This window comes from Microtus oregoni, unplaced genomic scaffold, assembly GCF_018167655.1.
Source record: "Microtus oregoni isolate MIOR12 unplaced genomic scaffold, Mior012 000025F_ref0000491, whole genome shotgun sequence".
In the NCBI taxonomy this organism is placed as follows: domain Eukaryota; kingdom Metazoa; phylum Chordata; class Mammalia; order Rodentia; family Cricetidae; genus Microtus; species Microtus oregoni.
The window spans coordinates 11,764,570-11,786,233 of record NW_024543084.1 but is presented as its reverse complement, the minus strand read 5'-3'; the positions used below and the strand labels follow the sequence as shown (position 1 = coordinate 11,786,233).

The following is a 21,664-nucleotide window of genomic DNA, read 5'->3' as shown; positions in this document are numbered from 1 at the left end:
CTACATGACCATGGCAAGAGACCACGAATGTGTCACCAGAAGTCACTGAGTATAGGCCCACAGATGGCTTCCTAGGATCCTCCTTCCTGAGAAGGAGGGTGTGGATGTCTTCTGATCTAGGACAGGATCCGTCACCATCTCCAGCTTCTTCTGAGGGGAAGCTGGCCTAGAATTGGGACAAAGTGGGAGTACTCACTGACAGAAGCAAAATAACAGTCTCGGAATACATCAAAGGCCAGCCTCCCTGAACCCTGGAGTCGGAGTTCCACATACCCGGTCCCACTGGGGTTTGAAAACCCCAAGTAATGAGCAAGGAATTTCAAGTACCTTACACAGGATTGAGTCTGGATGGCTGGGTAGGGTAGCCTCCAGGGCAACCTACAAGGTCCTTTCCCCTGGGTACCATTACAGTAGACAGATGGAGCCCAAACCCTGATCTCTATGGAAAAGAAGGGGCAGAAATTTCCTTCTAAGTTCTGCCTAGTGCCCTAAGGCACAGTGCCCATTCACTCACGTGACTGTCACTCCCCACTGGACAAGTGAGGAGTTGTATTCAGGAGAGGTCACTGGCCCTGATCTCAGAAGTCTGGCTTCCTTTCCATTTCTGATAAAGCACTCAGACAGAAACAAACTAGGGAGGAACAGATTTACTTGGCTTACACTTCCAGGTCTCAGCCCAGGATTAAGTTCAGGACAGACACCTAAAGCCAGACCTATGTGCTATTCCATGAAGCATTGCCTCTAAACAGAGAAGTCACCCACAGCTAGGAGTACACCAGAAATCATGGAGGAGGGTGCTGGCTGCCTCACCCACAGACAGGCACATGCCCTGATAGTGTTTCACTGTTGTTGCTGGTGTTGTTTGCTTGTGTTTTGTTTTTTGAGAGTTAGCCTTTCTGTGTAGCCTTAGCTATCCTGTAATTTGTGCTGTAGACTAGGCTGGCCTTGACCTCAGAGATCTGCCTACTTCTGCCTCCAGGGTGCTGGAATTAAAGGAATGTGCCATCACCACCTGGCTCAGTTAGCTTTCTTATACAGCCCAGGACAATATACCTATAGAATAGTGCAATCCAACCCAGGCCAGACTCTATCTATTCACAATCAAGAAGAATATGCACCATAGACATGCCCACAGGCCAGTCTGACCTGAGTCTCTTGAGACTCCCTTCTCAGATGACTCCAGGCTGTGTCAAGTTGACGACTCAAACTAAGGCATTGAGCTACAGGGGTAGTTCGCAAGCCCTGTGCCCATGACTACCAGCTGACCCGCCCCACCTGGCCCCACCTCAGCAGGCAAACTCCTATCCAGGCTGCAGACAGAAAAACATTCTTCCCCGCAGCAAGCAGGACAGCTACTGCCTTCTTTAGACGTGCAAAGAGCTGTGCCCACCACTCCACAATACTGCTATGCCCTGGAGCCCAGGTTCCTTCCATAAGATGAGGCAGGACAGCTGTGCAAGAGGCAGCTGGGGGTAAGAGGGCCAACCTCACCCCTGACCACTAGAGGTGAAGGGGCAAAGGCAAGGACAAGAACTCCTTCCTCCTTTAGACCAGCACTGGGCTCTAGCCCCTAAGGGGATTTGGGAGTCAGAGAATAGATGCATAAAACTGCTTGCTGCTGCTGCTGCTGCTGCTACTGCTGCTACTGCTGTTACTGCTTGATGCTCTGCAGCCTCTGCTGCAATAAATGGGGCGGGGGGGGGGGGGGCGCACAGCAGGGTCCCAATGATCCCCTCTCCGTATTTTACATAGTATTCCCCCTACTGGCACCCAGGCTAGTTACTTCCCTCTCATTCCCATCACGCACAGCAGGGTCCCAATGATCACCTCTCCGTATTTTACATAGTATTCCCCCTACTGGCACCCAGGCTAGTTACTTCCCTCTCATTCCCGTCACCCCTCCCCACCTTCTCTGAGGCCAGCAGAGGTGCCCACAGTCCTGGCTCCCTCCCTCCCCACGTGTCTCTCCTAGGATGTTGGAGGCCTGGGTTTTCAACGCCCACAGATGAGAGCCTCATAGCAGGACGGTATGGGAAAAACAGACATTTTCATTTAGCAACATGACCTCTATCCAGTTCAAATTTCATCCAATTCAAATAAAAATATTTTCTTTCAGTTGAGAGCTTGGCGTGTAAATAAATGATCTCCAAACACACTTGGCGGGAGGAAGAGATGTCTTTGGGGGGAAGTGAACACTTAGAGTCTTTGGGGCCTAGCAGCTGACACATTGTAAGACCGCTGTCTCTTACAGGCCCTGTCTGCCTTTCCAGGAGCACCACGCTCTCTGGGCAGGGATGTGTCTAACATATCTCTGCAATCCCGCTTAGTGGTCAAGAGAGCAGGACAGAGTAAGATGGCTCCCTGTCACTGAGTGTGGGTACACCACCACCTACACACTACATGACAACTGGTTCCCAGGCTGGATAAAGGGCTCTAGGAACTAATGCAAAGTCCCATATACCTGTGTGCCTATCCTGGAACCCAACTAAGCTGGCTTCAGCCCAGTAAGGTTTTCAGTCTCAATGTGGGTATGCAATCAACCCAGGCTGGGCGAGGAATGCCTGCCTTCCCAACCGCATCTGTCTCCGAGCCCTACTGGGAGTTGGTTTAACTCTATACCTGGTACTGGTGCAGAGTGCCTCTGGCCCATCTTCCTTTCCTCATTGCATGTGAGGAGAAGGGAGAAGGGCCTCAAATGTCCAATGCCCAGCAAGACTACCAAGGGACAAGAAGCTTTCTGCAGGGCAGGAGGATAAGATGGTAGGACAGGGGCTACACTTGGCACCTGTTTCTGCTCCCCCCAGCTGTGTGCAGCACAGGCTGGGGCTGAGAGGCCAGAATGAGAGCATCACAGCCCCCTCCTAGACCTCGTGAGAACCAGGAGAAAGAGGAGCTGGATCAGGAGAAAAGCTGAAAACCCACCCCAGGGCTCTGAGAAGACCCTACCTCCATCCTGGGCTGCCTGTGACTTGCAGCTACCACATGGCCTCAGACTGGAGCTAGGGCCTGGTGTTCAATCTCTCTGCCAACTTCTTTGGGTAGTTATCAGATGGCAATCAGATCTAAGAGGACACTGGGGTGGGGGTGTCGTGAGGAATGCAGGAACTGTGCTAAGGCCCTCCCAAGTCCCCAAAACCATTGCCAGCCTGGTGAAAACACAATGATGACTGGTTCGTAGAGTACTAGTCTAGCATGGATAAAGCCAGGGGTTTGCCAGGCAGTGGTGGTGGCACACGCCTTTAATCCCAGCACTTGGGAGGCAGAGGCAGGAGGATCTTTATGAGTTTGAGGCCAACTTAGTCTACAATAGCTAGTTCCAGGACAGATTCCTAAGCTACAGAGAGAAACCTTGTCTTGAAAAACGGAACCCTGGGTTCAATCCCCAGCACTACATAACTGAGGCACGGTAGCACCGTGTTTACTTCTCAGCAGTAGAGCAGTAATAGATACCAAGAGGATTAGAAATTCAAGGGTATCCTTGGCTATATAGCAGATCACAGGCCAGCCTGGGATACATGAGAACCTATCTCAGATAGATAGTAGACAGACAGACAGACAGATAAGTCATGATGGATGGAGGGCAGACAGCAGTCTTGAACCTAAGAACGCCATGTGTCCTGAACAGAAATCCAGGTCCTCTAGAAGTCTCTGATGGTGGTGGGTCCAGAGAGGCTGGGGTTGGTGAAGTCGGGAGATAGAGGTAAAGAGCACAGGTCCTGCCCCTGCAACTTGGAAGGCACCCCAGAGGGCAAGAGTGCTCTTCTGCATCCTCCTGGAAGCTCAAGAATGTTTCTGGGGTGGATTTGACACATCTGGTCTCTCTCTGGATTTCTCTGTGGAACATTTAGGGGGTGGGGCCCAGGTACCCACTGCAGGGAGCCCCAGCAGGGTGTAGCTGTGCTGTGATAACCCATTTTGAAACCTTGTAGGATGTCCCCAATGGCCTCACTCCCCTGTGGACCAGCCAGCTCTGCAGGAAGCTCGGAGGGCCTTGTGGGAGACTCAGCCTCTCACACTGCCCTGTCACCCAGGATGCAACCTCAGCAAGATTTCTGGAAGTCACTGCCTGTGGCCTAGGCAGAAGCCTGGAAGCCCCAGGTGGTTGAACTACTTGTTAAAGCCTGGGGCTGGAAAAAGAGCTCAGCCATTAAGAGACTCATTGCTTTCCCACAGGACCTGGGTGGATTCCCAGCAACCACTGTAACTCCACTTCCAGGGTATCCAACACCTTCTTCTGGCCTCCATGGGCACAAAGTACACAAACGTACATGCAGGCAAAACACTCATACATATCAAATGAAATAAATAAATCTAAAAAAAAACAATGGCCAGAGTTTCATATTGAGAACATTTTATCAATGATTCATGGGAGAGACCCAGGCTCCATGCAACAGCCCTAAACCTCACAAGGACCTCTTTAAAACATGGGAGAAATGCAGACTTTAAACATGCAGGCTGGGGGCCCCCAAGGCCTCCTCAGGGCCCAGTAGTAGCCAGTAGGGGTAGAGGCAGGAAGCCAGAACCTAGACTGGGCTCATAATCTCACTCACCCACAGTTTGCCACCACACAGAAAGGTCTCAGATCTGAAGTTCAGAAAGACACTCTTAGCTTCTCAATGAAGGCAGGAGATTGCAATTGCTCATGGACAGCACTCTGAGGACTCTGGGGTGCTGCAAGATGTCAGGATCAGCTGCCCTTCCCTTGGCCACAGGTTCTCATAAACAACCGGCTGAATTTGGGGATTGGGCCACAGGCTCTCTGCTCCTGCATGGGGACACTGGCTATCCAGGATCTCACTGAGGCTCCCTTAATGTCAGGTCTTATTGCTAAGCATCCCCATATACACAGCCCAGAGACAGCAAGGATGGCAGACAGAACCCCCAGCTCCTTCAGAATTGCCCCTGCTCTTACCTCCATCCTGATACAAACCACATACCCTGCCCCCTTTCTCCATGAGCATGACTTTGCCCAGAGAGGGAGAGGTCACACGCCAGTGGGGTGGTGCCATGTAATACTCTAACCCGGCCCACTTGCCCACCACAGGGGAGTCTCAGGGGCAGGAGTCTCATCTGCTGTTCTCTGCGTTCTAGAGATTTTCTTTGGAGTCTGTTTTCCCAACACTACAAGGCCACAGACCCTCTGCACTTACAGGCCTGCAGGCCTCATAGCAAGAGCTGAGGTAATCTGGTTGTTTGTAGATACGAGCATAGATCTTGTGCACATTCATGGGTGTGGAGACTGTATGTTAGCTGTAGTATATGCCCATGTGGGCACTGCTTTGTCTGTGTGCAGGTACATGTGATGTCATGGGAGGGCCCTAGTATGTGGTAAGTGGCTGACCCTCAAAGAGCACGGGAGTGTGGACCTGAGTACCCAGGACACTGTTTTCCCCCTCAACTGCAGCTTATGGGTCCTCAAGAACTGCACTGAGACTCCCCGTCCCCCTTCCTCTCCACCCACGTCACCCACATGATGACATGAGCTGCTCCAGAAGAGGGAATCTTGACTGAGCCTGCCTCAGATAAGATCTAGTGTTGTCCACCAACCCTCGCTGGCCCCTTCTGTATCTCAGCAAAAGTGACCATTCCCCAGGCCTGACCCTACCCTATTCCCACACTTCCAAGTGAGGGGGATGGATGGCTTCTTCCATCTTTCCCTTCTCCATGTCACAGATGTGTGAACACAGAGAGATGAGACCACTGTCACAGACCACCCAGGAGGAGGCTGCCCACACCTCTCCTAGCTCCCTGGAGTGGCTTCCCTTGGAGCCTAAGGCCACAGTGTCAAGCTGTACACATCACACATAGGACACCCTCAAACTGCTCAGTCACCCGTGCAGGCTTATACGTGGTGGGTAGCAGTCCAGCCCATCCTTCCAACCCCAAAGGCCAGGGCCAAGCCCCATCACCACACAAATGCCACACCCAGAACTAGCAGTCGCACACGGCCTGCCTATGGTGACCCTAAATCACGTGAGGAGAAAAGGTGCCAGTATTCGAATACCACCTTCACCCTCACATACTAACTTTTGCCTGTCCCTTCCCCTTCCATTCACAAGCTTACTTCCTGAGCCCCTATGGAGTCTCTAGAAGCTTCTACCCCCGTGCCTGTTGGTCATTACGCTGTTCCAGTGTGCTGTGCTGACCGTGCCCCCATGTTGGCAGCATCAAGTGAACAGTCCATTTTTCTGCAGAGGGCAGTCCCATCCCCATTTGGACACTGTAGAGATCACGCTGTCCTTGGCGCTCACGGAGCCTGAAGCATTTTGCTGAGCGAGTCGGTTGTGTTTCTGCCGATAATGAGATTTTAGCCAGGCTGCGTTGGGCCGAGGAAATTGCAAAGCTTTTGTGGAAGAGTCTGCAACCCTGGGGGCTATGCAGCGAGCGCACTCACATACAGTGGAGAGCTTTGCAATCTACCCTCTCATAACAGAGCCTTTCTCTGTCCCCCTCCCTTTTCATTCTTCCTTCTCCCTGAGGCAGCCCTCACGCCATGGCTGCCATACCTGGCCCTCACCCCATCCAAAGGGGGCTCTGCAGGAATCCCCACAGACTACTGCTTAATTTACAGATTTCATCCCGAATTTTATGCGGATGACCTCGAGCCTGCAAATAGACAGGTGCAAATAAGTTGGAAAAACAAGCCCTTCTTGTTGCAGGCTGCAGGAGAGGCAGCCCACAAGTGTACTCTCCGCAAGTCCTGAGTCCCCAATGCCACACTCCCTGGCCATGAGCCATCCCCAGAACCATGTCCAGAGCTGGTGAGGGTAGACCTCTCCATTCCCCCATTCAAAACACACCTAGGTACCTGTGGCCTGGACAAGTTCCCAGAGCTCCTTGCTTGTTGTCACAGGTGGAAGGAGGTGGAACTCGAGGGCCACACTGCCAAGCTCCCCTGGTTTCCCATCTGAGTCACGCTCAGTGATCTTAGGCACTTTCCCAAACCACATCGGGCCACGCTTCCCCATCTGTGAGGATGGAAAGAAGACTGGCCTTGGCAGCGGCCAGCGGAGGCCTCAGCCCAACTTCCGCAACTGGAGCAGAGACGACCGTGTTTCCAGCGGCAGTGAAGGGCTGCAGAGCCAGGCCACACGGGCGCATGCCAGGTACCCATAGGTACGGGACACACCCTGTCAGTCAGCCAGGGATTCTTCCACAGGCTGGAGCAGAGCACCGAGTGCTGAGGGACCCTTTCTGTCACCCCATCTTGTACCCAGAGGTTCCCTATTGACAGATCACCCATTTGGGTCTTCTGGAGCCCACACAAGTCACATTTTTACTTTGGTATTATCGCCTATGGGCTACACAGGGTGGAAACAAACATGTCTAAGCCAGGGAAGGGGACCTGAACACACTGCTCTGTGGTTTCCAGTAGCCTGTGGAGATGGGCTGAGCTGTGTTCACAGGACCAAAAATGTCTTCTTGCTTCTTTTCCTAGACCCTATGAAGGGTACAGGGCATAAAGGCATCATGCAGGAAGTATCTTAGAAAGAGAAGGATAATCACCATCCTCACTACCACCACCATCACCACAACTACCACCAAGACCACGATTACCAATATTACTATCACCACCTCCACTGCTAACACCACCAAGAACATCATCACCACTACTACCACCAACATTACCACCATGACCACCATCACCTAAGCCACCATTATCACCACCACCCATTACCACCACCACTTTCATTAACAGCACCATCACTACTACCATCACCAAGACCACCATCACCACCACCAATACCATCACCATCATTACCACCAACACCTTCACCATCACCACCACCATTACCACTAGCGCCTTCATTATCATCATTGTCATCACCAAGACCATCATCACCAAGATGACCATCACCACTACCACTATTATTACCTCCATCATCATCACCACTATTATTACTACTAGCACCACCATTACCACCATCTAGATCACTATCACTACTACCATAATCACCAAGATCATCACCACAATAACCACTACCACCACCATTATTACCATCACCACCAGCACCACCACACCACCACCACTCTTCCAGTCATGACCATAACCATTCCCTACTGTCATCAAACCCTGGTGAAGACTCACCATCATCTGAAAGCCACTCTTCAACATAAAAGCCTGCAGGAACGCACACGGCTTTGATTCCTCCTCCTCCCATGCTTTCTGTGTGTCCCACTCTCTAGAAGTCTATGGACACAGGTGAATAACTCTGTGTCATAACTGTTACTCTCCAGGAGGAAAAACAGACCTTAGGCTTCCTGGGGACCGTTTCCACAATTGTGCCTTGTGGATTCTTCCTGAGTGGTCCAGAAAGGCATGATGGAGCTCAGAGCTTGGCCATGGTCTCCTACTCCATCAGCATGGGAGGTGTTGAACCCGGTGATGTGGGTGAGGCTATGTGAAGAAGGCTACATATTGAGCCAGGACTATGAGTATGGCCAAACCCAGACCCCACAGGATACCCACATGAACCCAACAGCCTCCTAACAATCTGTAAAGTGTGTGTGTTTGTGTGTGTGTGTGTGTGTGTGTGTGTGTGTGTGTGTGTGTGTGTGTGAAGGGGGTGATTTGCTTCCTATTGCTGTGATAAAACATTCTGACCAAAAGCAATTTAAGGAGGAAAGGATTTGTTTTTGGGTTTTTTTTGTTTGTTTGTTTATTTTTTTATCTTTGGCTTACAGGTCCCAATCACAGTCCATCCCCAAGGGAAGTCAGGCACAGGGAACCACTTCCTAAATATAACCCCAGTAGCACAGACACTGAGAGAAACAATAAATGGGACCTCCTGAAACTGAAAAGCTTCTGTAAAGCAAAAGACACGGTCAACAAGACAAAATGACAGCCTACAGAATGGGAAAAGATCTTCACTAACCCCACATTGGACAGAGGTTTGATCTCCAAAATATACAAAGAACTCAAGAAATTGATCATCAAAATAATAATCCAATTTTAAAAAAATGGAGTACAGACCTAAGGAGAGAACTCTCAACAGAGAAATCTAAAATGGCTGAAAGACACTTAAGGAAATGTTCAGCATCCTTAACCATCAGAAAAATGTGAATCAAAACAACTCTGAGATTCCATCTTACACCTGTAAAAATGGCCAAGATAAAAAACACTGATGACAACTTATGCTGAATAGGTTGTGGGGAAAAGGGAACACTCGGGCATTGCTGGTGGGAATGCAAGCTGGTACAGCCCCTTTGGATATCAGTATGGTGATTTCTCAGTAAATTAGGAAACAACCTACCTCAAGACACAGCAATACCACTTTTGGGTATATATCCAAAGGATGCTCAATCGTACCACAAGAACATGTGCTCAACTATGTTCATAGCAGCATTATTTGTCATAGCCAGAACCTGATAACAGTTTCTAGGCTCTCACAAGTTCCTCAGCCATATGCCCTTCCTGCTGCTCTGCTACCCTTACACATGTCCCTGTCTGCCCTGGTCCCCTCCCTCAGTGACTGTGTGCCTCCGTGAAATGAGGTCTAACTTCCTAGATCTCCTTAGCCACAATGCTCCCAGGGGACCAGATCAGAATGTCCGCTGCATGCCAGCCCAGCATGATGTCACTGGACAAGGCCTGACTTCCAACATAAGGTCGACCCTGTCTCCTGGGAGATGGCCACTGCTCACTGTTTCCATGAAATAAACCTGACACCCTCGAGGGTCAGGCAAGTCCTCTGATGGGTTGAATCTCTACTCTGCTGCTCAGGGCCTCAGTACCGTGCCTTACTGGGTCTCCAGAAGCAGAGACCTCCCATTTGGTTGCCTGCCAGTCAACAATTTACTCGATGACTAACGCTGTGTGGCCATCTGCCAGCCATGCACGGGCTGGTGGCAGCTCCTGAGCCCAACAAAACTCTTCCTAAACCTGACAGCAGTGGATCTGGAAGCCACTCAGGCGTGCCCAGTGCTTTGCACTGAGGTGTGCATGCTCTGGTGGACCAGCAGAGGCCTTTTCCAGGATGCTTTAGAGACATGAGTTAAACTGATGCCCCAAAGCTATGTTGTAGCTCTGACCCTTCAACTCTGGAGTATGACCTGACCGAAAATGAGCCTTGTGTGGAGGGAGTCCAGCTAAGGGTCTTCAGGTGAGACCACTGGGTTTGGGGAAAGCCCTAGGAGGAAGTGTGACCCGCACACTTGACCGGGATGGACAGCTGAGAGCCTGGGTTTGAAGCTTCTTTTCTTGTAACTGAACCCAGGTTCTACCATTTTGCTCTAGGAGCTTCCATATTCCCATGTACAGGTCGGGGCGCGGGGGCCTAGAGTAGCACAAGAGGGCTATGTGAACATAGGTCTCAGTGCTGTCAGAGTGATGTCTCATGCAGCAAGTCCAACATGGCCACAGCTACAACTACACTGGGTAGCAACAGGGACTCAAGCCAGATCACAGGAACAGCTGGCCCAGACTGTCCCATCTGGACTGTAAACATCATAATGGATGCTGCCTAGGGCACAGAGATGGTATCAGAGGGGTTTCTGGATAGCGACCTCACAGCTCTCTGCAACCAGAGTCAGAACCAGCCTTCCTTGGCTGCGCTCAGAGTGGGGAGAGCACCTCGTGCCTCACTGTGGCACCTTTTGAGACGTGTGTGTCATCCAAACCGACAGAGATGACAGAGACGAAGCATAGGACAATGTCGATAGCTGGACAGGGGAAGCTGCTCTCTGGGCCTCTGTAGCTTGTCCGCCGTCACTGGCATAATCCCACAGGCTGGGACCAGCTCTCTGTGGTGATTTCTCATGTCACTCCATTCCCCAGTGACACCAGTCCTTGTTCACTGGTTTGGCATCCCACTCAGCAATACGCCTGAGCTGAATGCCTGGGACCACTGAAGTTCACTGGGAAGGCCCTTGGTGGATGGGTGGGAGGCAGGAAAAGTGGGAGAGGCTTTAGACTCGGAGCTGAAGCTGGACCCGGATCTGGGGCCCCACGGTAACATCTCTCCACTCACATAGAAGATGGATGACTCTCAGACTGTTCTTGTTTGAGAAGGCCGGCCCCAGAGCTCCATGGGCTGGCCGACGAGGAAAGCGCCTCCTCAGCACAGCCCGTTCCTGTCTCAGACAGATTCCAGGAAAAAACACGTCAGTGGAAAAGCCGGGCTCCTGGAAACAGGGAAGCCAGGATTAGGTAAACACTTGGCCTTCCTCAAATGCTGAGGTGTGGTCGGGAGGGGGTAACCGCCAGCAACTGGGGTGCACAGTGAAAGCTGAGTTTACAGTCTGTTTGGTTTGTTGCCCCTTGAAACATTCAACAGCTTAAAAGTGCATTTGGCTCCTGGCCCAGAGTCTGCAGCCAGCCATTCCCCATATCCTGAAGCCTCAGTCTCCTCCATGGCCCTCCTTCAAGGCACACTTCAGGCCTTTCCACCTCAGGGCCCTAGAATCAGCAGAGGGTACCCATCTCTGCCCTTCCCTCGTGAACACTGGTCAGGCCCAAACCTGCAGACAGCAGAACAAGAGTGGTCCCAAGTTCCAGGTTGAAATGGGAAATAGGATGATGGGAGTAGGAGGAGTCAAGAGTGATTGGCAGGTCAGTAACCGTCATGCAAGACAGTCAATGCAATGAGCTTCCATCCTGGAAAGACGTTTTTTCTGGTTCTTTCTAGAAGGTTCTGGGCTTCACAGATCTGACAGGACCAGGAATTCTGGTGACTTTGGCTAATGAAGGATCACAGAAGCCAGTGGCAGAGGTTGAGAGCGAGGCTACACGGCTGGAGAAAAGTCTCCCCTTCTGCCATGTTGCACCCATTTTACAGATGTGAATGCTGAGTTCCAAGTCCTCAACCAGGAAGACCACCTGAAGGCCACCCAGGAGGAGCTGACATCTGCATTCTGTATACCTTCACTTTCTCTCTGAGTGGCTTATCACAGCCTCCCTTGAACATGAGTGAAACCCCAAGATTCAGATCCAAGCTAGTGAGGCAAAGGGGTTGTGCCCGAGGGAGCCAGCAGCTGCCAGAGACTGCCTGCCAAGGCCACTACAGCTGGGCTCAACATGTGTACGCCACGGAGCTGAACAAGACACGTTGCAGAAGCCTCTACCTAGGCTCTGGGAGTCTCCTCCATGACCGTCTCCTTCAAAGTGTCTTCACGATGTGCAAACGTCTCTGTGGGGCCATGATCACCCCAGCTTTTCCGAGGCCCACTGGAAGCCATGTGGAGTTCAGCAAATCTGCCTGGCAGAGGTGCTGAGCGGGAGCCCTGCAAGCCTGTGCCAGCAGAAGCCTGGCCTCCGCCTCAGCGCCAGCACCCTCCCACTCCCAAATCCAGAGCGCTATGGAACAAACTGCCTTCAACACTCATAAGAATCTTGTGAGAAGAAATGGCCGTGGGAGATTTCCAACAAGAACCCTCTAGAGAAGTCAGGCTGTGAAAATGAGCAAAAAGCAAGCACTATTATTTGAAACCTAGAAAGCAAAGAGTTAAGTCACTTCTATTTCAAAAGGGATAAAAATCCTGTCTCAGTTGCGAGGAGACACAGAGAAGCTGAGGCGGGCCCCCACCCCTGTCATTACACCCATAAGAAGCAAAGAGGAGGAAAAGTCCCCATTGGCTACCCTCTGCCTTGCTGCCCTAGCTGGTCTTCATTAAGGAAGACAGGTCCAATTTCCCGCCGTGAGCACAGCTAACAGCCAGGAAACCCTGGGGCTGGGAAAACACAGCCCTCAGACTTTTAACAACTTGTGGTCAACAAAAATCCCTGGCTTCTGGCAGCCTCTCTCCTTCAAATCAAATTCCACGGCAGGAGCAAACAGCTCGCCAGAAATGCGGGGCGGTGAGAGCATTACAACCTGCTGTTCCTCGGTTGCGTGGTGACACCCACCCTGTGCGTGGCAAGAGAAAGACAAAGGCAAAACTGGACTCTGCAGTATCTATATCCAAATGGGTTTGCAAATTGGGACCTGTCTTCGTTCTCAACACAAATTGGTAACCGCGACAGAGAGCTTGCTGTGGACCACGCGTGTGTATGCCTTCTGTGGATTGATTTCTGCACATTGCACAGTGGCACACACACACATTCATATACATGCACACAAACATATTATTATTGACCCCATTTTGCAGATGGGAAAATTGAGCCTCAGGTATGGCGAAAACCCAGCCAAGACCTCTGAGCTGGGTCTAGTTCCCTGAGCTTCGGTGGCACCTTCCCATGCATTCTGGAGAACAGTACTGGCTGCTCCGTTACAGGATTTGTTTGGGGATCCTTTTAAGACGGTGCAAGACTGAGGAGATAGCTCAGTCAATAAAATGCTCGTCACACAAGCGTGAGGACCTGAGATTGAAGCCCCAGAACTGAGCATTGGTGGTGCATGCCTGCCACAGTGGATCTGGGGAAGCAGAAGCAGTGGAAGCTTCGTGACTAACTAACCCAGTGAGCTCCAGGCTCAGTGAAAGACTTTGTGTCAAAAAACAAGGTGGAAAGTGACAGAGAAAGACATTTGACACTGACTGTTGGCCTTCATGCGCACACGTGTGCATGTGCAAATGCACACATGCATGAACATGAACACATGTATATGCATAAGCCACAGACACACACACATGCACACACATACACACACATGTGCACACACACTTTTTTTATAGGATGCAAAACTTTTTCCAGAAACTTGATGATAAAAGGCACGCTGGCACACCCTGCACAATGGCGTGTGTTTGGCACAGTCTGACTCCACCAATGCACAGAGGACTCAGACCTGATGTTTTGCTCAGCCCTGAGAAGCCCTTACATGCCTGCCTTCAAGAATTTGGTCACCAGAGACTGGACAGCAGGAGCCACCCTGGCCCCACTGACTAGGAGTTCTCTCTCCGGCTCCTCAGGTGCCCCTCTTATTCACACTCTCCAGGGTAGCCCTGGCACTTGCCAGAATGTCAGTTTTTGCCCAGATCCTTCCACAGGGTCATCAATGAAGTCGGTACTTGGCCCCTATGCCAGCTGTCAGTCTCAGCTCCCCAGAAGAGGCCAGCAGCCACCTCTGCCTAGCTGAGGACACTCAGCCACCCTCCAGTTCATCCCGGATTCCTGGGCAAGTCTGGTCAGAAGCCTGCAGTGAGAGCAGCTCCATGGTTTAGAGGACTTGGCACTGTCTGCACACCCCATGTGCCCATCCCACCTGGCAGAAGCCCCGGGCTACAGTGTCCTAGAAATCAGCCTTTGAAAGGCAGCTGAGTGCAGCAGACACAACCACGCCCTGCTCCCATCTTCTCCTGGAGGGCCACCCCGTTCCCCCAGCAGGCAGCTGGCTGTTCTAGAATCTCTATAACTCTTTGCTACAGCCCATCTACACCCTAGCAGACCCAGGCCTAACCTCTGCAGTGAGTGAAACTCACACTCATTGGGCACTCCTTACCATGACTTCACCACGAGCCATTTTTCTCACAGACCCATGTGGCAGTCACATTGCAATTCCACGTTGGGCTACAAGCTACATACAGGCAGAGCGCTTAGGGTCAACTCAACATTGCATCCAGCTTGCTGGGCCCTGAGCGTCTGAGGGGACATGGCTCTAGAACTCAAGCAGCTGTGAGGCCATCGGCACGCCTCAGCCAGACACAGTGGCAAATTCACAGTGAAAAATGACATTCACATGGTACTTGGGAATCTAGGAGGGCACTGCCCCATTCTGTCCTGTCCAACCCCTGGAGGGGGATATCTGAGAGCCAAGATAACCCTCAGAGACCATTTTCCAGGTGATTATCAAACTTCTTCAGGCAGGGAGCCCTGTACCACCAAACTTTCCACAAAGTCCAGATATGTCAAAGAAGGGGAACCAGACCAAGCGTCCTAGCCCAAGGGCTCTGGCTCCAGATGTACGTGGGAACCAGACCTTAGAGATGGCACCAGGTCCTGTCTCAGTTCACCTGGTTTCCGGCACCCTCCAGGACCACCAGACACCTGCACAGGCATTCAACCTTCTTCCTGAAGCAAAACAATTCCCAACATCCTTCCAAGTTCAACAGGAACCCAGAGGACTCTGCGGACTGGAGCGCAGGCCCCAGGCCCTGCTCTGCTGGGCTTCCTCCTCCTGCCTCTCGGGTGTTTCCCAGGGAAGCAGGCTCTGAACCAGGCTGGAACACCACTGACTTAGCATACACACACGCACATGCACACACGCACACACACACACACACACACATACACACACACACACACACACACACACACACACGCACACTGAATCAACTGCACATCCTGACAGTCCCACTACGTGACTTAGTTCTACCCTGAAAGTCCACTCAAAAGTTGTCAGTAGGATCCTTGCCCATCACAAAGTGCCAGTCAGAGCAGGCTTGCGTGTCCTCTGTCTACCCCAGCCTGGCACCCAGGAGATAGGGACTGGTTGCTTGGGAAAGGGCAGTCATTACCATCCCTGCATGATTCCTACATGGCAGCCAGTCTGGCCTCTCCACTCACAGGCCACAGCATCCTGTGGGAAGCGATAGAGTCCATCTGGTCCCTAACTGAGATGCCTCTCCCACGGTAGTCATTGAGTCCCTATAGGAGGGGCCACCGCTTGCCCACAAGTGTCCCAAGTGGCATGGGGGAATGCCTGTCTCATGCCTACCTCAAATATTTCATCATCCAGAATCCGAGAGCCAAACATGATGATGCCATTGACGTCTATTATGGGGTGGTCGCTGCGGTTGAGGAACTTCACAATCTTCTTCTTACAGTCAAGGATCAAGGTGACATTTTTCCTGTAGACACTGATAGCAATTCGGTGCCACCTGCAAAGGAACAGGTACTCAGGAAGCGGTACATACTGCAGAGGGCCAAGGTGTAGCCTCGTGGCTGTATCCTGCCAGTGCATCCAGGGCCGTGCGCTGCAGAGCCTCTGAGTGGCAAACCTGGACGTAAGTCTGGCCAACATCACATGAGAACTTCACTGTCATTTAGAGACTAAGAGTTACGTCCACTGGTTTCAGAACTATTTTTTTTTTGAAGGCTACAGCAGGCTTCTTTTCCCATCGTGACTATAGAGTGTCGGTAGACAACAAGAAATTCGTGCTCATAAACCAGAGCGCCCTTGTCCTCGCTCAGTTGTCTCTGTTAGGGACTCCCCTCAGCTTTGACTGCGACTGGGAAGGTTCTTTTGAGTTACTAAAAGTTCTGCTTTGTGAAGTTTTGACATGGGTCCTGGTTACTTACAGTGAAGCAGGCTAGACTCAGGGAGGAGCACTTGTAATGCAGGCGCTTCTTGGGGACAGATGTAAAACACAAGAAACCTTCTCTCCAGTCCACCCAGACCCTCAGAAACAGACTTCTCATCCCTAAGATGCAAACCCTGGGAGCTCCTGGGGTACCCATGGAAGGTATGAGCTTGAGGGCTCAGGGGTGGACCCATGCTCAGCAGGGTGCCCCATGCTGCCTAGCCAGCAGCTCCACTCCCTCCCTCGACAGGATACTTACTTGCCATCTGACAAGTTGATGCCAGGGAAGAGTGGATACTCCTCAGGCCCGGGCTTCCCGGTGTGGTCCTCATAGAGGAAGACGGGAGAGCGGCCCAGCTCCAGCCCCACCTGCTGGATGCCCTGCTCATTGTAAACAGAGACCAGAAAGGCCTGGCTGCCTTTCTTGGCTTTCACGGTTGTCAGGATGGAGAAGTCCTCCGGAAAATCAGACTCTGGAACAGAGGACAGGGTGAGAAGGAAACAGGAGAACCTCAACCCTGGCCAACCGTGGCGAGCAGCAAATAGGCCAGCTTAGAGAGCCGGCAAACCCAGCCGCGTGTGGTACCACTCTGCAGCTCACTTGCCTGAGGTCAAGCTTTCACAGCATCCTCTACCACCAGGGGTCAAGCTGCCAATTCAAGGCATACTTAAAAATGCAAGCTTCTCCAGCCAACCCCAGTGGCCCTTCCAGCGAGGAGCCCACAACTCACTCACTCTCTGGACTCCATCCTACACCTCCACACATTGGTTAAGAGTCCTACTCAGGGCCCACTGGACTGAGAGCTGCCCTCGATAGAGGCAGCTTCTGAAGCATCTTTGTGTCTCCCATTGCATGGAAGCCTGGGCATAGTGTGTCCCATTCAGTGTCAGTCACAGGGGATCCGAGGAGAGGAGGAGAAGAAGGTGGGAGACTATGGGCTTGGGGAAATCCTAGACTCACACTTTCTGAGATTTCCTTGTCAACATGCAAATCAAAGAAAAGGTTAAAATAAATTTAAAAATACTCTAAATTTAATTTTTTAAGAAAAACAAATATCTATTAATGTTGAATAGGGGGGCCTGCCCCCTTCAATACAACAAGCCTCTAGGCTGGCCCTGAGGGTACCTGAATCCACTCCTGATGCCACCCTTGACTGAAGCTAGGTGAGACCTTGGCTGCCACCTCCCCATAGAACCTTATGTAGACATCAAGCATTCTCCTATATTAGAAGTTGTGCCACCAACATCCCGGAGCTGATGGGGTGTGAGCAATACAGCTAACCAATGGGAGGGAAAGTAATCTAGAAACAATGTTTCCTTCCCCGACCCATGTACCTTATAGATCCCTCAGAGGGCAACACCCAGCAAGGAGTCAACAAGAACAGATTGATGGAAACAGGTGCACTATCCTCTCTGTAAAGGACCGGGAGTCTGAGGTACGGGCTGGGATAGGACAGGAGTGTCTGGCTATCCCCACTCTTTCTTTAGAGTTGGAACAAGGTCAACTATTTGACCCAGAAGTCTACTAGACACCACTGTAGCCAGGTTAGGGTGTGCCGGTCCCATGCAAGGCTATCCAAGGGCGCCCTCTGCTGACAGAACTGTATGCAGCAGGTACTATCTTGAGGGGAAAGTAAGATGTCCTAGGACCTGGAGTACTGGGGGCCCTTGACTGTGGTTCCTTCCCACTTCCAATGTAGACACGGGCAGGAAGAGCTTGTGAAGAGAGCGAGGGCTCTTGGCAGTGAAACTATTCAGACTCCAGGAGTGACACAGGGCATGGTGGGGTAGGGAGGCAGTGGAAGAACACTCCCAGGGGTCACGACGTCTCTCACTAAGGGGCCCTCAGACTCTGACATGGAACATGCAACGCTGGCATACCTAGTGCCCAAGTCAGGTGCCTCTGTAAAGAGGCTGGGTGTGCAGGGACCCGTTGGTGTGCTACGCTGCACGACCAGCTCTGCTGGGGTCAGGATGGCAATGTCAGGCTGCTCCGACAGCCGATAATGATGGTTGTGCGGTTACTTAGAAATGACAGACTCCACTGAGGGCCCGCTTAGCCTTGCTTCAACTTCCAGCCAGGAAGTTGCTTGGAACACCACAAGTGAGCCCTCAGCACTGCCTTGCTTCCCTGGGCATCACACTGCAGCCTCTGCTATTCAGGGATGTGAGGGAAGACAGAGGTCTCAGCCTGAGCCGGTGCTGGTGGACAGCGAGGACTGGCATGCGTGCCCGGTGGAAGGCCCTCCGGCTGAGGAGCAGTTAGCCATGCTGCTGGTGGGCACTTGTGGGAAGTGGGCACCAGAGTGGTCTCTATAGCAGCCTGGAAGCCAATGTCTGCATCCAGGCTGGACCGTGCAGTCATCATCCCACCTCTGTGCCCCACCCTGACTCTGTCCCTTGCAGTCATCGACTAGAAGAATAAGAAGAGTGGGACGTGAGAGAGTCCTCCTCCGTCCTGATCTACGGCTGAGGACAGCCGGCCCGTCTCTCTCAGCTCATTGAAATGCTCTTTCTCAATGTTTAAAATCGCTATGGTAACAAATTTTCTCAGCTCAGACAAAACTTGAAAAAGATAAATTATGTTCAACATTAATCTCTCTCCTGGCAAAATAACAATGGATTTATAGTTACTTTAAGACGGTCCCTTCTCAGCTGTGACAGGAGCCGGACGCTGACGCCGTACTCCAAGCTTCCAGGCAGTCTGGGAGAAGTGCACCTGCTGTCTGGTGCTTCCTAATTCATCTGGCTCAGAAAAGCCACCACTGAGAGGTGAGCATGGCAGAGGACCAGCCGCCGTCCGCATGGTACACCCTCTCTCCTTCCATTGACACCCAGAGACTCCTGTCCACGTTGGGAATACAGCGGGAGGCTCGCACGTGCAGCTGCTACGGAAGGGCCTCAGCCTAAGTCAACCGCTATCGGCAGGCTGATGGATCACTCACCTTGGTGAGGTAATCAATAGTTATGGCAACTCCCCTAACATGGGCCAGGCTCCAGGGAGAAGTCAAGGGACAAACATGGTTCTTGCTCCCGGGAAGTAATATTTCCATAAAGGACAGGAGCACTACATGAGTTATTTGGATATCAGCCAATGTGCAGCGGCCTGGGGTAGGGTGATGAAAGAGATAAGGGCGGGACATCGCTGCAGGGTGTGGAGAACTTTAGGCAGACAGGGAGCCTGCGAGGCATTTCGGTGACCCCTGTTCAGAGGGATTCTCGTTGGCTTCCCTCCACCTGCCCGCAGAACTGTCCAATGACTCTGGACAAGATAATGGGTCTGGAGAACGGCTGTCATCTGTCACTTCCTACAGGATGGGGTTATTCTGGGGTCACCCAGTCTGGCCCCCAGGTGAGGACAAGGCGCCTGCAGCTGGCCTATCACCATGAGACGCCTGGGACCTAAGCGGGAGTGAGGGAGGAGTGCCTCCAACACCAAGTAGGTGTCAAAGGTCGGCCATCTGCCCAAGGGGACCCTTATACCCCCAGTACAGAGTGTGTGTGGGATGGGGCTCCTTTTAACCAGGGACTCTAATCCTACTGAATAGGGGTGCAGGGGACATGATATCCCTAAACTGGAGGATTCCACATACCACTCTATGTGGGGACAAGAGGCAGGCCATTCCTTAACCAAGGGACATGGCATATTGATGGGGGTATAAGGCAAAGATCATCCTGTATGAGGGAGGAAGGGGAAGCCATTGATGAACTAAGAGCTCTCACATCTTATTGTACAGGAAATGGGGTGAAGTCACCCTCACCCAGGGAATCCCACATGCTGCTATATGTGTGGGTTGGCCACAGCCTCTCAGAGAGCACACAGTCCCGTTCACTGACAGAATACAGTACCTCTGGCCTGGTGCTCTATTCTCTCACTGTCCTAGGTCCTTAAGTCACATGGGGCCTCTCAGGCAGCCAGAACCCTGCCCTCCACCCATGACCACGGTCTAGGGCCAGTATTCCAAGAAGTGCTTCATCCTGTGGGCAACAGAGGATTGGCTGTACCAGCGACGGTGGGAGGAGGCAATAAGGACAGTGGGTTGCTCTGCTGAGCGAGGGCTACTTCCAGAGCCTGGGGCCTGCTGACGACTCAGGATTCTGGAGCAAAGATAGAGCCCTGGCACCAGGCGGTGGTGGCACACACCTTTAATCCCAGCACTCGTGAGGCAGAGGCAGGCAGATCTCTGTGAGTTCAAGGCCAGCCTGGTCTACAAAAGCGAGTTCCAGGACAGGCTCCAAAGTTGCAGAGAAACCCTGTCTTGGAAAAAGAAAAAGAGATAGAGCAAGGGCCGATGAGGAGAAGGCCTCCAAGCCAATCCCCGCTGCCTAGAGTCAGCAAAGGGAAGACCTCAGTGCCCAGCACAAGAACGGTAGGAACTGAACTTCTACACCCAAGGTGAGACCAGGGGACCTTCCATAGTGTGACTTAGAAGAACATTACAAGGAGCTGGTGCTGGCTGTAAAGCTTGGTTGTATACAGAGAGGATCCATGGCCACCTTCATGCAGGACCTGTTAGTTTCTCTTTGACGTAGTACCTGTCCTGTGGGAGCGAATGATTAGACCCTACTCCACGGACAAGCATGCCCAGTCATCTAGAGAAACAGACTGCACAGGCTATGAATGGAAAATCAATCAGCCCACTAGCGTAAGACTATCGTGGAGTTCAGGCTAACCATGGCCTTCACTGGGCACTAAGACAATCACAGACGTGCATTCATGCTCTACTCAATCCAGCCTTGCTGCGGGTGCCTGGAGCTCTTAGGCCCCCTAGTGCAGCTCCTGCAACAGCCAGACTCCCCACCCTGGTGCAACCAAGCTGCCGCTGCGCTCCAGAAGGAGGCACAGAGCAGCACACAGCCATTCTCGTTCTTACCTAGGCTGCGGCAAGGGCTGGCACGTGACCACAGGAATCCTACGGAAGCCATCCCACTAGGTCTGACCTGTTTCCTGAGCACTTGCCAGTCAGAAAGCCTGCAGTACCTTCCAGGAGTTTCCAGGATGAACCACCAGCTTTGAGGCATGCACTCTCATGCATCAGATGGTATACAATGCTGTCCCCTGAACAGCTTTCCCAGACTGACCTGTGGGACCTCAGGAAATGACGCCACAGAAATCCCTCTACAGGCACTCTGAAGCCACCGACACCCACTGCTTGGCCAGTGCACCCCACACCCTAATCACAGCAACCCTGAGTATCTACTCAAGTTACTAATTTGAGGACAGGAGAAAAGAAAAACAAAAACTTCCCAGGACTGGGGCTGGGACTCAGATGACAAAGTGGCTTCCTAGCTCATGTGGAATCCTGGGCTCGATCACCAGCATCACATAAACCTCATACCTATGCTTGCCTGAAATCTTGGGGTTAGAAAGGTAGACAAGGTCAACCTTGGCTGTAAAGCAAAATTTGAGACAAGCCTAGAATACCTGGCATGCTATCAATAAATGAATAAACAAATAGATCCCAAGGGGTCTGGGGGTAAAGGTCTG

The 21,664-nt window shown here is 51.9% G+C and overlaps 1 protein-coding gene across 3 annotated transcripts in view; it reads right to left on the bottom strand.

The window, feature by feature from the left end:
• Col5a1 (collagen type V alpha 1 chain) overlaps positions 1 to 21,664 on the bottom strand; it is a 150,757-nt gene that overhangs the window by 91,873 nt on the left and 37,220 nt on the right. For all 3 annotated transcript variants that reach the window (XM_041674302.1, XM_041674303.1, XM_041674304.1), the window contains exons 3-4: positions 16,436 to 16,649; positions 15,591 to 15,753 (exon numbers count right to left, since the gene is read on the bottom strand). In XM_041674302.1, coding sequence (XP_041530236.1) covers positions 15,591 to 15,753; positions 16,436 to 16,649 — 377 coding nt within the window. The remainder of the gene's footprint in view (positions 1 to 15,590; positions 15,754 to 16,435; positions 16,650 to 21,664) is intronic.